Raw genomic sequence first — 16,150 nt, forward strand, 5'->3', positions numbered from 1 at the left:
TAAACTGCAAATTTTAAATGTGAAAAATCTTTCGTTTTGTTTGTCTTATACGAAGTGCATATGCATTGCTTGCTTTATTGTTATTCACTTTGGTTACAGTTTTGCCCTTGTTTATTACTTTGTGGCTTTTGTATCCGTTTGAGAATATGAATAAGTTTTGTAGATTTCCAATGGGATACGTAGGCAGTTTTCCAGTATATTGGACAATATTGCCATTGCTCCATTTAAATATACTAACTTTAGAGCTTAAGTGCGCCTACTACTTTTAGACAAAATAAAGTTTGATGTGTAAAAACATAACGCTATTTGTTGGAAACATTATTTTTCCGATTTCATTTTACAGGAAATTGCCACGAATGATAGAAAAATGGATATGGCACAATATGCCAAGGATAGTAAATTACGAAGCAGTCCAAGCAGACTATCAACATTGACGACATTCTGAATATTCACATTGAAGCGCTGGTGCAGTGACATGGCGCTAACTTTTTTGAAAATGAAATTTTGCTACTAGCGACTGTTAGATTTTTAAGCCTCAAGATGCTCGCACCCACATTGCAAAACTCCCTTAGGAAAAGTTTACAGCGCTCAATGCTCTATTTTCTATTCACCACTGTTCCTTCAAATTAACAATTGTTTCAATCGACTATTTAAGTTCCCTCTGAAAACATTTTCGATTCTTCCTTCGATACCCACAATACATTAAGCAATTTTAACACGCACGAACTAATGAGTCGTTTCTTTCCGAACCCTAAATGCAATTCGATCGGATTCTGAATCCGCCGATTTGATTTTCTACTGAGTAATGCCAAAAGTCGTTAAACATAATATCTCCTATTATTTTTCTAAACGTTAAATTTTACTAAAATGAGTTTTTTTTATTACACATTTAATTTGCGATCTATCCGAAAACATAGTAAATATATGTCATAGCAGAAAATCCATTAATATTGTATAAAGGACAAAAATATATTAATTTTTACATAGAAGAACCGGTATATGACGCCTTTTCAATCTTTCTATCTCACCGAACTCACCTAGAAGAAGAAATAGTTAGGTGATTACGTTTAACATTTGGAATATCCAAGTCCTCATAAATAATGCTGTTGTTAACGAACGACGGCACATTAACAATGAGACGAAGACTCTTAGATTATTACTTTTGAAATATTTCAATATTACAGTTAGTGGTTCTTCCTCGCGATTATATATAGTAAGTCCAAACGGGTTGAAGGATGTTTCTGTAAGCAACGCATTTATTTTTTAGATGAGGTTAAATTGTTGAATGAATTAGCTAGCCTGGTCGTCTGGTTTAAAGTATTTTAGGCAGATATTACTCCATTTGTTCAGCCAAAGCCAAATTTTGTGGGGATGAATTTGTAATTCGCAGGAAACATTTCTGGCATCTCTAGGTGCTGGCTGTGTCTCCTGCATATGTCGTTAAACTATTACTATTAATCGGAAAATGTGAAGTGACAAAGGTTTAAGGTGTTGGTCCCAAATTGGCCTCTAATTATATATATATATATATATATATATATATATATCATTATCAACTTTAATATCTGTTTTATAAATGGTATTTCAGCGACAAATACATTGTACTTGCTGGCAGACCTTGTCGAAAGCCTTTTCCACATTTGGGGTTGGCAGTAATTTTTTTTTAAAATTAATTTATAATTAATTCTCTGATGTACGATAAAACACGATGCCGTTGCTCAATGGACCCACGCTAGTTACTGGAACCGAACTGATGGCAGTCATGAATAATTAGTTTTTGCTCTAGAAATGGGGATAGTCTTTCAAGGTATATAATAACACACAATTCCCGGTAAACTATTTTACGTCTATATGAACTTGCAATGTTTTCTAGCTTATCTAACCATCATGCAAGAAATTTAAATCATTTAGTTTTTTGTGAGGGAGCTTCCAAATAAAAGCTGTAATCGAACCGACGCATTTATTCCACAAACGATTAGAACTCATAAGATCGGTCAGAATACTTGGGTTTAAGCAACACTTTCTTGTTTTAATTACAAAATTCAATGTAATTTATCAACATAATCTTCTTCGAGATTGCAACAATCGCTTTTAACATTTGTATGGATTTGCTTTAGAGACTTGAAGCAAGCTCCGATTTTTACAATCGGCTCATCATTTGTTCCAAATCCTTTTCGCTAGAGCTAAGATTTCGGGTTCGCAATCCAACTGTTGAACTGTTAAAGCCCCGATCTGAAGGCTACTGTCAATGGGCATTTCGAATTCATTTCAAGCAGCGAGTTATGATGCCGTGCATTTGCTTCATTTACTTAACAGCGACCAAATTGGAAAACAGCTCATCTACGTTTGCTTGTACAGTAGGGAAGATATTGCGCTCTTGAAATCTTTGCTCTGTAAGCTATTTTTACAACTACGGTTTTCTATTATTCGAGATAATTTTAAGAATTTTTTGCTGTCTTTAGTGTAAATACCTTTTTTAGGTTTATACTCTTGACTGATATGATCTTTCGTCTAGTTCCTACGCCTTGAGTATACGTATGATGCATTGCAATTACCAATTATAGACCAATATTTGTTACAAAACTCATAAACAATCTTTTAGTAGCACAACATTTTTTAAAATAACACTGGTCAATCGTGGATAACCTTAGTACAGGACAATAAAATTTCACACCATCAGAAAATGACAACATTAATTATTCCAAGTTAATTTATAATTGTTTTATTATTTACTTCTTTTCCCAGACGATTCAATATTCATGCAAACCTCTTAAATTTGTGCTTTCTTTATGCTCTATCGGAGTCTATCATTTATTATTGTATTGGATCCTTAAAGCGAGGAGGAGGAATCCTATCTTGAAAAATATTAGTATTTAACAAAAGCAGTTTGTGTCCAAATTTGATGAAAAACTCAAAAGTCAAAAAGTATCTCTTAGCCTTGATCTCAAGTGGAGGACGAATATCATCGTTGATGCACTTGTTACAGGAGGAGGGTTTGTGACTGATACTGGTTAACCCGTTTATATTGCAATGAAATAACGAATTAAAAATATTGGGGATAATTAAAACAAAAGAGCAATATATCGTCTCCATACAAAAACATCAGAAAACTGAGTAGAATAGACTTTACTCGTAAACTCGATCAAAATCATTTAATATGCACGAAAATCAGTTCATATTGCAAAAAAATTTCTCCAATTTTTTCATTGGTTACATTATTACTTAAAATTTAAAAGTGCCTTTCTTTAGTAAAAATATCCCCTTTTTTGTGATTCTATAAAATCTTCCCGGAAACTAAAATCAGTTTTAGAAAAATTGCAAAAATTTTTCGTACCCATAATAATAACCTTAACCTCATGTGCACAGCCAATATGTTTACAAAAGCAATGCGAACTGCAGCAGATAAATGTACAAAAATTTACGTGTACTCTATGAGCGATGCTGTACGCGCATAAAAATGGCAATAATATGTCTACCTAATGTTATAGTATCTTATAATTTCGTTGTCTCCAATACCTTTACAACGTACAGACACAAGCTCCAAAAATCCTATGAAGTATATAAATTCTTGCAGCTAAGCATGTCCGCCCATCTGCGCAGCCCTGTAGTGTTTGTGGCAAATATTCTCCAGTTCGCAAAAATGAAAATATCGCCTACAAACTTGCAAAATAAGTTGAAAATGACTGAAACTTTTCAAAGAACACGCTTACAACGCCCACACGCTGATGTAACAAAAAGAGTGAACACTTTTGCTTTCCATCTCTCTTGCTCGTTGCTTATAAACTACAACAGACACACGATATAAGTTTCCAGAAATTTATTCTACATAAATTAGGGTAATGGCGATGGGAGTTTTAACATTTTGGCCGGCTCTTATACGCGGTGTTGAGTCATATTTTACCCAATTTCAGTAATCTTAGTATTGGGAGGATGTTAAACAAGTAAGAAGATTATACTCGGCTCTAACCGAATCTCTCATATCCGCCGTCTCGTACTCATGAAAAGTGAAAAAATATGAAATTATAGTATTTTTTAATATAAAGAGGGAGCGGTCGCCTTTTCTATTTTTTCTCTTAGAACATAGATAAATATTTGTACCACAGCTTCGTCATAATTTGTGAACAACGAGCAAAAATTTTCGCAATTAGAACAATGGCATAAACAATACAGTTGATGGAATCACTGGCAACTATAGGCGGCAGCAACAGAAAGATACGATTCGAGAAGGTTCAGTAATGAGTAGAGTGAGGGGCCTTTTATTCCGATTGCCTCATTTGCTTACTTATTGTTATCGGTGCGCATATCTCCTTCGATGTCGCGAAACATATTTGTGTGTTTTCCTAAAACAAAAGGCGTAAGGCGTCAAGTATATAAGTTAAATAATTTTATTTTCCTTTGGGTTTATCTTCTTAATAAAACGCAAACTTTTTATATTTTTTGATTTAATTTATTTAACAAATTTGTTTCTTAATTTTATTTCGGAACTAGGTGTTTTTAAATGAATAGTTGGTAAAGAGACTGACTTTCCTTAGCAAATTATAAAAGAGGAAACCTCGGTTTAACCAATTATCCACAGTCAGCATTTATGTTTATTATAGGATGAAATAAGATATTGGTAGGAGATGTTTATGGTAGGGTGCCATTGGATATCGGTGAGAAGTGTTTACAATAACTTCATATGACACTCGTTGTTTATGAACTTTAGGTTTGTTTATTATATTTGTGAGGGTGGTTCGTAAATTTGTTCTTTTAATTAGGATGGTCCTTAACTTATATGTTTTGGTTTGGCATGTATTTAAACTTCGTAGAGGGACTGCATTTAATAGATGCTTACTTGGATTAACAATATAAATTTCAGATTTTCATATACATCGAAAGACAAGCGCGTGTGTAGTGATAAAGGTGTGGCCTAAACAATGTCTTTCCCGAACAACTGCGTTTATGGGCAGCGATATTTGAGCACTGCTCTCTGGCGAGCGAATTATGGGCGAATATGATCAGGTCACTTCGAAATTTAACGCTTGCCCACTGTCTTGACGGCTTGATCAGACGAAACCTGAAGTTTGTATGGCAATTTGAGTGCATTTATCGGCACCAACAGGATTATGGGTATTAGTACATACTTTCGCATTCCGATGATCCATACTTCCTGGATTGCCATCCATCTTTCCTCTCGTGGATTTAAATGTACAAGGAGCAGATGTCAACACACAACATGGTCAGGCACCAAATCAAACTACTACATCTCTGGCCCTTTTAATAACTCATAGACCTGTTTGTTAGATCTTGTGTGAATTCCTTAGCAGAAAAATTTTCAAACAGAGAATTCCTGATAATTTTGATGACTTCACAATAGTAAGTTTCCCGTCGATAAGGTTGTAGGACAGTCATATACATCTCCCGAAGGGCGATTTCTTGGTGAGCCGTCGCCGTGAGGAATCAAGCGTGCCAAGAACATATGGGAAAAAATAATTATCAAATGCAATTCAAAACAAGCAAAGCCATTATGAGTTTTTGTATTTACACAACGCTGCATATGTGATTTATATGAGTAAAGAGCCCCACACAAGGTTTGTTGTATTTCACTTACACCATAATGCATGGGGTCAGTGACGTAGTCCTTTTGGCTGTTTACAACTGTTTAAGACTGTTTAATAAGATTTTATATTCTTTCGATCTGGAATTCGGCAGAAAATTTCTTCAAATTAAACAACGAAAGTAGTAAAATTTCAAAATGTAATTATGAGCGTTTCAATTAACTATCAAAAAAATTTGAAAATATTAAATATTGAATTGAATTTATTCATCCGTATTACGATGTTTATAGTTACACGTTCTGCAATTAACTAAATAAATTTACCGGGATTCTCAGCCACATGAACACCATCGGAAATATTTAATTTAATTTTCAAATTTGTCCGCTTGTTTTGGTTCATGATAAAAATGAAAAAATTTGAAAAACCTTAATTGGCGGGTGAAGTTAACGATTCTTAGTATGGAATGATTGGAATTACGATTGTTGACCACTTTTCAACATCAAATATTAAAAATGTTTACTTTCCAATTTTCAGACAAATACTTTTCCAATTATTGAGAAGTATAAACAAATATGGACGCTTGCTCTCAGATGTTGGCAATTTTTATACGCTTACTCTCAGATGTTGGCAATTTTTATACAAATTATTGAGAATAAGAAAATAAACAAAAAGCATTAAAAATTTTGCTACTTAAGAAATGTGTGTTCTTCTTTACGGTTTATTAAATAAATCACGACTGAAATATTGCATTTTCTTTCATGCCTTGCTGTTTTTTGTCATGTTGGCTACCATCAAATTCGTCGTTACCAATGCCATATTCGACATTGGTAAGCATAATTTTCGAATAAATGGCGACACCGGCATAACCACCCGTTTGCATAACCAATAATGCATGCCAATATGCATGCATAGAAAAACGAAACATATATGTATGTAGAGTTTCCTATATATCTGTACATTCGTATGCCGAGGTTGTTGCTTAAAGTTAACACACGTCTGCTTTAATAAATGTAAATGCATAAGTGCAAGATATGTGTTTAACCAAAACCACTTAACACAAAAACTTGCAAGTAAAGAAGAAAAGCAAAAAACATCTGCAACAAAATAAACTCCGAAAAATGTTGTGAATATCGTTTCTTCTCTTTATCGGAAAAATAACTTTTTCTACATGTTCGTGAGAAACCATACCCGCATGTATGTGCTCCAAATTACTGGCAGTATCGCGGCCTTCTCAAAACGTTGCTTCTAACAATGTTGCTACTTCCGCTGTCGCTGTTTGTTTCGTATTGTCAAATATTGCACACAAGATGCATAATATATACGTACTGTCTATACATATATGAGAACTGATTGAAAGTGCACTCAAAACGCTAATCAAGTTTAAACTTTTCCCATGTCACTTCACTTAAACCGAGCATATGGAAAATGACTGAAAAAAGCAGTGAAGAGAAAGACTGGAAAACACGATGCCAAGCAATAATAGAAATTTCCCTTTTACCACACAAATGAGCAACAATATCAATGAACAACATAAATATTGTGTCAAATATTGATGAAACTTTCGTTACTTTTTCTTTCTTTTTGTTTCCCTTGATAAGCAAGGGGATGGCTTAGAAAACAAAATACAAAAATATTATCAATTTATTTAGACATTCATTACATATTTAAAACTCCTTCATAAGGCATTATTCGTACGCTCTTTTTGCAACTACCATGAACGAAAGAAAAATGCGACGCTATTCAAATGGAAATATCGCTAGCCTACTCGTACGCAGTATATATGTCTTCATTATGGTAAAATTCCCAAAATTAACATCTGACCGCTTCTACGTGTGATTGTTGCTTGTTTTGTGGAAACTGAGACGAAGACTTGACAATTTGATTTATGTTCATATGTTCATTCTGAAAATAGTCGTAGGTCATGAATTTCTTAATAAATAAGAAAAAAATGCAACTTTTAATACACAGTTGCAGATATTAATTTAAATTTTAATATAAATATTTTGAAGAAGAATCAATATACTATTTACTTGTTCTATCTCAACGGTTTATCCTTTTTAATTGCAATCAAACGGAATTTGCCAAATAAAGCATGTTAGCATAATTGGAAAACAAGAACAATAAAAAACTGCGATATTCTAATCAGAGCGTATATAGACTCAGGAAAAGATATTATGCTAGCTAAAACTGACTGGATATAGAGACGAAACTACCTGAAGCATAGCAGTAATAAATTTTGAAAGTCAGTTGTAGTTTTAATTAATTTAGATAGAAATATAATATTTCTACCCTTTGATTTTCATAAAATCGATATTGTGTGTATCGAGTTATTTTCTATACAAAGATGGACATATATGGAATATATTATGGTTATTCTGTAAACTGACAGCCATGCAATGATTTTAGGTGCGGATTTTAAGTGGAATATAAATTGAAAATCCTTGAGATTTAGTTAAATTTTACAACAAAAGAATTTCTAAAATTCTCTTCAAACCTGTAAGGAGAAAAGAAACAAGTTCGTTCTTGTCCCAGACATAGATGTCAGTTGTTGTTATGCATTTTCAGATTGTTAAATTCTATCTTAGTATTCAAAGATAATGTTAAGATGTGACAAGGAATTGAAAGTGTCATCGCATTCTGTCCAAATTTGTGTAAGAAAGAAATTTGGGACCAATAGAAGCAGTGAATAAGAGGAATTAGACGTCTGAAGTGACAGCAAAACTTAGAAGTTATAACCTACCATACCACGGTCGGTTTAGTAGTAACCACACGGTTTACCTATACAAAATAAATTGCATCAACATGATAACTTGTTATAACCTATCGAGTTCAATTGAAGAGAAACTAAATAAAACTGATTCTAATACACATATGAATACTGGAAGCTACATAATTTTAAGTGAAGATAATCTGCGCCTTCCAATAATACCAGGAAAGTAAACCTACGCTCGGATAGGAAGCCGTGAAACAAACCACTGAGCTGACTCTCGACGTTAAAATAAATGAAATGCAAGCATATACAATGTTGGTACTTTAAACGCTGGACAGTTACATATCGTGCCAATTCTCTATGGCGTTTAAAACGAGAAAACTGGCTTTGGCATCTACATTCTACCGTCAATAGCATCAATTTAATTTTCTATTACTTTTACGATCTCCTGAACACCATTATCGCTCTACACAAATGCTTTTGCTCTACTTATTTATCCTGAAGTATTTATCGAAGTATAATAAATAATGGCAATAATTTATATCATTTTTTATATTACATTGAATTTCTCATAACTAAGGTAACAGACCGTAAATTTAATAGTGGCTTTGAATTTTTTTCACTGATCTCACACATATTCGTATGATTGAAAGATACTCAATAGTAATAAAAGATGGTTAGTAATAAAATACAATTTATACGCTATTGAATAAGACGTAACAATACCATAAGGCAAAATACGAAGGTAGCGATTTTTTTTAAGCAGCTAACAATGATTTGTTCTTTTCGAACAAAAAAAAAATTACAAATTATTTTTACATTTATCTGTTTGTTTTTCAATTATGTAAACAATGCCGAAATATAATATTTTTGAGTAATTTCATCTGTGTGAGTAACCATTGTATAGCAACGAGATAATTGGACGCTAAACCATAGCAAGACAAGTTCGTATGTCTTCCACTTATTCAAGAGATAATGTCAGAAATACGTAGACTTAGAAGTTGAAATTAAAAATTGAAATATGTGTATTATAAATCTTGAAGAAGAGCTGTTGGAAAAGCGGGGGAGAGAAACTTTACAAAAGGAATAACATTTTTTCCTAAGAATATATTTTATTTTCGTCTTAGCCATCTTTATATGATGGGCAAAGCTTTTGAGTTGTTATACTAAAAGGTTTTGAAACTGTAGTGTTATTCGCAATTAAAAATATCAAACACAACTGTCAACTGATAAAAACATATGCATATACTCTGCAAAGCATTTAAAAAGGAATTCCATATAAGTATAAAGTACGAACTTTATGCAGTTTTTAAAAAACATCTCAAAAACGAACATATATAAAATATCGGAAATTTTAAAAAATCGTGGAGTTTTCTTTTGCTTCTATCTTCTTTGTTAATTTTTAGAACCCTGGATTAATCAATTGAAGAGTATTTTCTACGAGCTACAATTCCTCACTCTAACTTAAATAAGTGACACGAGAACATATATGCCAATATAATGTTTGCCAACTTTCTGGAATGTATTCAAGAAATTCTTCCCTCTTCTTCCCACCACGATCTCTCACGGGAGATCACGAGAGATATTAATTTACATATATATTTTGTAACCTCAACTTACTACGCTATGTGCTTGCCAGCCCTACTATTGCTTCTGATATTAAAATTGTATTCCTAAAATTACAACAACAAAAGAAAGTAAAAAAAGTTAGCCTTCAATTAGTTCCTCGCTCGTAAAGTACTTTGGTTTCGTGTTGCCCTATTAGTTAGGTATGTCGGACATGTGGAAAGAAAAGATTTACGAACAAACAAATCGTTATTGCATTTAATTTCCTAAATTTCTTCATGCACTCAGAATATTGACTGGCCAAAAGTACCTACATTTGCAAATTGTTCCTCGCCCTAATGATACAAACATAATAGATACATACCCTAATGATTTTTTTTGAAAGTTTAAACAATTTTAATTGAACTTAGATAAATAAAATAGTAGAAAAAGTTTTCATTTTGTGAAGGGTCCGATAAATTGCGATATTATGCTGGAATTCCGCCTTGGCGGCGAAATCAGGTAACGATCTGGCACTATTTTATGTCCTTGAACAAGTGGCGAAGCTCTTGCTATAAATATGCTTTGGTACAATCTCTGTTTGTGAGATTTACGTAGTATTCAATATTGATTTGATTTTTGATTGAAAAAATGTACTTGTTCCTTGCAGTTACGAGGATTCGTATACATGCATCTTTAGTTGAAACTATTAAAATTCCTTACCATGCGGTTTATAATATCTGTAGTTCTGACATATCGTTGAACAATGTTCGATACCTTACTTAGCTTTGTAATCCTGTCACGGCATAGTTGGTAGTAGTCAAGTTCGCCGTTTTAAACGTCTAGGCGCTGTTCGTTTCCCTTTTCGACCTGCCCTTAAAATCCAGACTTTAAACGAACAAATGCATAAAGCATAGGGAAATGTTAACAAATAGATTGCTTTGCTAACAAGCGGCGAAAACTATATTACGCTGTCAGGTTTTTAAAAACAACTAAAATGTATATTTGATATATTTTTAAAAGCATAAATATTTACGACGAAAAAAGGGGAACTTCCAATTTTAAGTGACAACGAAAGTAAACACATGCGATAGTCTAGTGGCAGGTAAATGTTAAAGTCAGGTGTTATCCCAAATAATGAGACACATCGCTTTCAAACTTTTTTTCTGTAAACATATACGTACACGTATTTTGCTCTAGATATATATATTAAAACATTAACACTTATGACAAGTTATGGCAGCTGTAGAAAAAGTTTTGCAAAAAAAAAAGAAAACAATTTGAAATTATATAAACTACAAAAAATAAAAGCAGGTTAAAGTGTTGAGAGGCATGAATGGGATTGAAAAGTGTTTCACAATATTTTTTTTCTATGTTTTTCTTAATTTTCCAAAGTTTTTATAAAATTTGCGCTGACATTTTTTCTCTATACCATCTCTTTACAGTTTGTTTGGCAGGTTATAATGAAAAGAGACTGTTACATGATCTATTAGATACATACAATACACTAGAACGTCCGGTTTTAAATGAATCGGATCCACTACAATTAAGCTTCGGATTAACGTTAATGCAAATTATTGATGTGGTAAGTATAGAAAATATTTATTAAATCAATAGAATATAAATAAAGAAAATTTCATTTTAAAATTAGCTTTTATTTTATTGAATCAGGAAATGGAAATTAAATTTTTGCTCATAATCACCGTTATGTGACCGGCGCTGTTCATATATTTAGGTCTTCCTCTTGCTGGTCATATATTTTTACAAGCAGACATGGGAGCTTTAGGCGTTTAAGATTTTAATGTGAAAGAAATCCCAGTATTTGTAAACGCTCTAAGCTTATAATCGTATGTATAGCTGTATACCATAAGATAAAGTTTTTTTTAAATTTTTAAAATCTTTAAAAATCGCCTCAACGGATGTTCTAGACGTTCTTACTTTCGATATTTATATTTCCGCACATGAAAAAGGAATTCTATTGCCCGATTAAAAGTTATTTGTCAACTTCATTTATTTATAATGGAAATATTAAAGAAGAGACGTAACTTCTACGTACAGCATTTACTTTACCTTCCCGAGGAAAATCCAAGTGTTATGCTAGTTGCAATAACTTATCTTAGAATTCTACAAAACTATGATGAATCAAATAACCTAACAGCTTAAAATAGACAGATAAATTTTAATCTAATCGGCTCCTCTGTGGGTAGTACATTTGCGAGTGATTACGCTTCTACGTTTGGATGATGTTATTCAGACGAAGTTTCGATCCTGAAAGGAACTAGCAATATATATAAGAAAAGTTGGCAATACTCAAAAATAACTTAAACTATACTTAAGTGCTGCGGAAGTATAGCGAAAAAGATAACAATTCGTAAAAATAGGTTACACTATGCTAAATATGCTTGATTCACCTACGTCTGAGCGCGCGACTGAAACAAGTTTTGCGGCTTTGGTTAGTTAAAAAATGCCATTTGTATATGTAAATAATATGAAATAAACTATCTTTTTTTAGCTTTTAGTCGCTTTACTTTAATTCTAATCTCCATCTATATTAGGGAGATTGTGAAACTTTTACGTCATGGCGTCGGTCACATTCAATATAAAATTAACATATTCAACTTCTCGCATTCTACGCTCCAGAGCTCTTTTACTTCATTCCAGCAAGCGTGGAAAAAACAATTTGTTACTAGTCAGAAACGAGGCTATGAAACGAATAAACAAGAATTAACCTTAAATTTACTATGAATTGTTTTTAAAGTAACGAATAATTTGTTATTAAAATATGCTCTGTATTCTCATAGAAATTTTTTCTGAAGAAAAAATGAAAGTGAGTTTTACCCAATTCCGTTTTTTCCGGTTTTCTTTAAGTGTAAAAAGAGATTGTAAGGCTTTCTAAGACTTTGACTAAACACTTTGATTTACATTTCAGGCTTAAAGTTTGCCTTTTTTCTTAAGTTTTGAAAAACTCCATTAATGAATGAAGGCTTAAGTTGTCATTTACGTAAAAAAAGAGCTCATAAATGCTTCACCGATGAGTGATGTGATAGCCCGCTTTTCACTTTTAGCTCTTCCTTAAATGTTCCGTATGGAATATATTGGGTGGCATGAGTTATAACTTTTTCGTATGTTTTCTCCATACCTCTTTTTGAATTGAAAACAATTTCCTATATTTCTTCCATACCTCCATACGGGTAGGCAGCCTCAATTCATAATAAATTATACAACCTAAATAAACGAGCAGAAAATGTTTATACTTAAACATATATTTATATATACGTATAGTGTGTATGCATACACATGCATCCATATATTCATAGAATATGTCTGCATTTACGGAATATATTCCCATTCAAATTGTGACCAAGCGTGCATATAGGTTAAATCAACAACAGCAGCAACAAAATATTGTACATGCTTCATCATAAAGATGGCGATCATCATCGTCATCATCGTCACAATGCAATAAAAATGTACGTCGTACAAATAAACGTTTAATATGCATGCTTAAGAAAAACGAACAATTTCCATTGCCTTTGCAAAACGGCTGCAGTGTTACTGTGTATATGTATATCCGTCTGTACCCAGTTACTATCTGCTCAATATCCATTCTCATCACTCGCTCGTTTCCTACCAGCAGCGTTATGTGAGACTACAAGCCCAAAAGTATGTAATATCTTTTACATACACTTACATAAATATATTTGCCGTTTTTTATGCATGCGTTGTATTTTAAGTACTTGAGACTAATGAAACGGAGCATAACACCAGACAGCTATTACAGTCACAAAAACAAAAGAAAACGAATTGTTAGTTAAACTTACTTTAAGAAGAAGGAGAGAAAAACAAGTTCAAACAAAAAACTTAATACGGCTTTTTCAACACTAAGGACTACAGCAAATATAAATACATCGACGTACGAGGCAAGCGTGTAAATGCTGAAAGAACGAAACGAACGGAAATGAAACTCTTGTAAGTGGACCAAATGGCTTCTTTCAAAACTCAGTAAAAAAGTTCAACAAAATATTTATTCTTAAGTAGGAATTTCATTTCAACTTATATTTGTTGCAAAAGTAAACTACTGTTTCTGGTTTATATTCTACTAGTTTATGTTGCTTAGTTACGATGGTTAGGAAAACTTGGTCATTACGATTTTTTATATCTAACGGGAACGCGTGAAAACCCTTAAATTTCCCGATCGAATATCTTCCTCCGAAACTAGTGAAAAAATAATGTAATCAACTATGAGTCAAATGGTTGCAGTAATCAGACAAACAAACTTGAAGAACCTTCGTCCGCATATGTTATGCGTTTCTTATTCTTCTTCTTTAATAAAGAAAATTTTCGAATAAAGCTTTTTAAGTAATACATGTAATGAAAGTCATGTTGGATTATGAGCGAGCGAAGGAGTCTATCTACTTATTATTGATCAGTAACGTCAAATCGTAGGCTGAACTAAAGGTATGTGTGCATCTTCGAACGACTTAATTGCCAAATGCACAGGAAGCGCTTTCTTGACTAATTACCTTCAAGCATCTAAACTATTGAAACAGTTAAATGAAAAACCACAAAATATATATCGTATACAAATAAGAAGAAAGCATTTTTCATCCGCGTTCTTACAAGGTATAAGAATACGTTTTGAACAATATGTGTTTACTTTTTCGTCTGTGATTTCTGTTAATTGTCCTGGTTTTTTTTCGTACATTTGACTCGCGTCGGACTGAGAAATTGGTCTTTAGAGTCTTTTTGGTAAGATAATTCCCGTAGTAACCATGTGCGTGTCTTTGTTTTAAAAAAAGAAAAAAAATAAAATTAAAAAAATTGATAATTGGGATTTTATGTTATTTAGTAATTCCCAATCTTTTTTCAAGTGACTACTTTCTTTCTCATAAGTAACTACATAATAAAATTGCAACAAATAGGCATACATAGAAACAACAATAGATGCCATTTGTGAGCAGAGACCGCGAAGATAAAAATAAAAGATTCGAACTTTCCGATACTGACAATCATCACTCCGATTGATAATAAATATGTGGTAATTTCTTCAACTGTAACGTGGGAGTACGCGCGCGACAGAGAACATCTTGAATCCCAAACCACCTGTTAACTTATGTCCAATTTCCACTAAACTACAAAGAAACTTCATTCAGTTAAAGGCGTATTTTATGCTCTTACAGGGGGGACCATTTTCACTTTCGACCATTATCGTTGACCATAAAACAACACATATATCCTAAAGCCTAGTAAACTAAATACCTCAGCTCTTCACTCCATTCAACCATGTACAAACTGCTATGAATCCAATATACCATCCATCAATCGATCTTCAATTTCGAACTATTATTCTCATGTGCCTACTCGGTGCATTTCAAATGTACATAACCGCTTGGTTATCAGTTGCGATTCTTCTGCTGGTAAGAACATATTATTGCGTGGCATCTTTAACGGAGACGATGACATCTACCATTTCGTTTTTCATGCCACTACATTTATATAAAATTTGTAAAGTTCTCGAACATTAAGAGTTTGGATGAACTCCGTATGCTGGCCAATTTTTTATATTCAAAACATGGAACTGATGATTTAATGAAGATCAATTTCCCTCACAAACGCATTAATTTGAACTTAAACGTGCGGGCCATAGCGATATAAATAGCCTTAAAAAAAAATGTACAGGGCTTCCGCTTTATATTCCATCTTCGCGGCCGTTTTCTCGTCATTCTCCGTATTTTCTCACCCTTTAACTGTATGTGGCGAATCTAACAATTGAACACCATCTGGGGCTCGGATGGGGATAACAGTCGTGCTACTGTTGTAGAAAATGAGTTCTGTTTTGAATGAGCAATCTCTGCGTTTTAAATGATGGATTTATTACCATGATGATATTATAACATTGATTTAACATGTTGCTCTCCGCCACTTCTTGCTTTGTTTTCGTGACCTATTTCTGTGGGTAATCATAGTCAAGTTTAACATTCCAAACTCCAAAACACGTTAAATTCCATCTAGGTAAAGCGAATTAGGTTATTACTCCAAAGATGCCGAGTCATTTTCTGAATTCAAATCTTGTAAAGGAAACTGCAACCATGATGTTGCCATTACGTCGAAGGCCATTCGCACAGCTGCTCATCTCTCTATTCTCCAATCCAACAGCTTTTTTGAAAGGGCTAGGCTTCTTTGGTGGAACAACACGTCGTCGTTACTGAGGAACAACAAACTGGATTTATGGGACCGGTTTAAAAGACCTCCCGGGTATTTGTTCTGTTTTCATATAAAATATTATATAAAAATACCAATGCGCTATCCAGAAAGGAGTTACGAAAATCGAAGGCATTCATTTTTGCATTCTTACGGC

The 16,150-nt window shown here is 33.1% G+C and overlaps 1 protein-coding gene across 1 annotated transcript in view; it reads left to right on the forward strand.

Annotated features, from left to right (window-relative positions):
• Window positions 1–16,150, forward strand: part of LOC119641118 (neuronal acetylcholine receptor subunit alpha-7) — an 88,757-nt gene that overhangs the window by 13,713 nt on the left and 58,894 nt on the right. The window contains exon 2 of the mRNA XM_038039578.1: window positions 11,238–11,377. Coding sequence (XP_037895506.1) covers window positions 11,238–11,377 — 140 coding nt within the window. The remainder of the gene's footprint in view (window positions 1–11,237; window positions 11,378–16,150) is intronic.

Source organism: Glossina fuscipes, unplaced genomic scaffold, assembly GCF_014805625.2.
Source record: "Glossina fuscipes isolate IAEA_lab_2018 unplaced genomic scaffold, Yale_Gfus_2 142, whole genome shotgun sequence".
NCBI classification, from domain to species: domain Eukaryota; kingdom Metazoa; phylum Arthropoda; class Insecta; order Diptera; family Glossinidae; genus Glossina; species Glossina fuscipes.